Source organism: Gekko japonicus, unplaced genomic scaffold (genome assembly GCF_001447785.1).
Source record: "Gekko japonicus isolate JY-2015 unplaced genomic scaffold, Gekko_japonicus_V1.1 scaffold4190, whole genome shotgun sequence".
NCBI lineage: Eukaryota > Metazoa > Chordata > Lepidosauria > Squamata > Gekkonidae > Gekko > Gekko japonicus.
In genome coordinates this window covers 11,728-13,910 of record NW_015165958.1, presented here as the reverse complement: position 1 = coordinate 13,910, position 2,183 = coordinate 11,728, and the positions used below count along the sequence as shown (strand labels likewise).

The 2,183-nt window shown below is 50.3% G+C and overlaps 1 protein-coding gene across 1 annotated transcript in view; it reads right to left on the bottom strand.

Annotated features, from left to right (window-relative positions):
* Positions 1-300, bottom strand: part of TRMT6 (tRNA methyltransferase 6) — a 16,399-nt gene extending 16,099 nt beyond the window's left edge. Inside the window, 1 exon segment of the mRNA XM_015411465.1 lies at positions 176-300. Within this exon segment, the coding sequence (XP_015266951.1) occupies positions 176-285 (110 nt within the window). The 5' untranslated portion in view covers positions 286-300.
* Between the last annotated feature and the right edge of the window lie 1,883 nt (positions 301-2,183).

Below are 2,183 nucleotides of genomic sequence, written 5' to 3'. Positions count from 1 at the left end.
CTTTACCTTTACTTTAAGGTGGTACTGGACTCTTGCTCTTTTCTCCTAACTATGCCGAAAGCGAGTAAGCCCCGTGCGGAGGAAATCCCTCCTTACTTTAGACAATAGGGACGCTGAAAGAAGCAGGCGGTGGCAAGCCAGCCCAATGCAAACCTGGCCACTCCTTCCCCTTTACCTTCGCTTCACCACAGCCACCGCCTTGAAGACTTCGTTCCGCTTGAGCACAGCGCAGTCCCCCTCGCGGATCACGTGGAGGGGACCGGATCTCGGGCTCTCCTCCTCCATGAGGCCCACCACCACCACCGGGCGCCCCTGCGATTCCTTTTTTCCCTTTCCCCCAAACCAAACCGGCCCCCCCCCCCCAAGTCACCCCCCAAACACCGGCTCACGCCTCACGGAAACAGAAAGTGCAACCTACGCGCATGCGCCAACAGAACGGAACAGAGGACGTTAACCGCCAGTGTCTCTTTCTCTCTATGGTCTCGCCTCCATTTTCACATCTACGTCCAGATCCCGTTAAGGACGCATGCGCAGTGGATCCTGTCCTAACCAAAAAGACGATTTATTTTTTTTAAATGTGTTTTCAAAGTATTCGTTTGCGTTTCTAATAAAATAATTGCTAAGAAAAAAAGGTGGCCTGTCTTCCTTTCTAAATATTCCCTCGTTTACACAAACACTTCCGACCTTTGCCAACCACTATACCCCTTACTAGTAGATAAGAATTACACAACTGCGCATGTCTTCGGGCAACAGCACGCTGTCTCCTTTCTCAGGTTCATGTGGGGACGTAGGCGTGTCAATAGAGCACAGACTGCGCATGCGTTCCGGGAGCTTCCTTTTGTTTACAAGGAGGCCACGCTGTGTAACGATGGCAACAGAGGGTGGTGACGGTCTTACCCGCTCCGCTTCCGGATGTGGGCGGAGTCTTGATTTTTTTGCGCCAAAATGGAAATTGAGGGACGAAATCGAAAGGAGGCGTGACGGCTCGTATTAAGGTAAGCGCTGCCTTTATTGTGGGCTGCAGTAAAGTTTCTAGTCCTCACTGTGAGGGCTTCTTTATTTCACGCTTCCAGCTTTGGAAGGCTCATGCGGCTAGAAGTTACTCTACTGACTAAACCCCAAAATTCCTCGCGTGTGGAAAGGTAGCTTGTCAGGGGGAAACGGCCTAACCTTGACTTTCCTTTGCTGTGCTAGATCTCAATGGCCATAGACCTCTTGTATGTGTGTGTCTTCGTTCGAAATATTTTATTCTGTCCTTCCTATCACATATGGCCCTTGCAGGCAGTCTTTATAGGGTTCACTTCTGGGTTTGGAGATGTCCGTATACATTTTCCCACATCCTTTAAGGGCTGCTTTTTCAGCCATAAAGGCTTAGTAGCTTTCTTTGTAACCTAGGCTTGCCAGTTCTAGCACCTGGAACTTCTAGGGGTGGATCCAGGAGAGGGTAGGGTTTGGGGAGGGGGTAAGGACCTTAGCAGGGCACAGTGCCATAGAGTCCATCCTCCAAAGCTGCCATTTCCCCCAGCGGAACTGATCTCTATTGTCTGGAAATCAGTAGTGATAGCAGAAGATCTCCAAGCTCCACCTGGAGGTTGGTAACCCTGTCAGTATAACTTGAAGCCAAGCTCCACCTGGAGGTTGGCAACCCTGTCAGTATAACTTTCTCACATGTGGTCTGAATTCTTTATCCCCTCCCTCCGCCCTTGTACAAGCACGAAAAAACCTGGGATTGCCTGATCCTTGAAGAAGAAGAGATTGGATTTATACCCCATCCTTCACTCAGAGTGGCTTACAATCTCCTTCCCTTCCTCTCCCAATAACAGACACCCTGTGAGGTAGGTGGGGCTGAGAGAACTGCTCTGGGAGAACTGTGACTGACCCAAGGTCACCCAGCTGGCTGCATGTTGAGGAGTGGGGAATCAAACCCGGTTCTCCCAGATTAGAGTCTGTCACTCTTAGCCACTGCACTGAATTGGTTTTACTGCCACTGCTGCTTGGGTTGCTGTTAGTCCTTCAGACCATGGTCATGGTGGGCTCTGTTCCCCTCTTCTCTATAGTTCGCTGATCTTATGGTCAACTACTGGGTGTTGAGGGTGTCTGTATGGTTGAAGTTTCTTCTCCTGTGCCCTTGTCACTCTGTTGTATGCTACTGCCTTCTGTGTAGGTGTGGAGGCTAAGGAGAG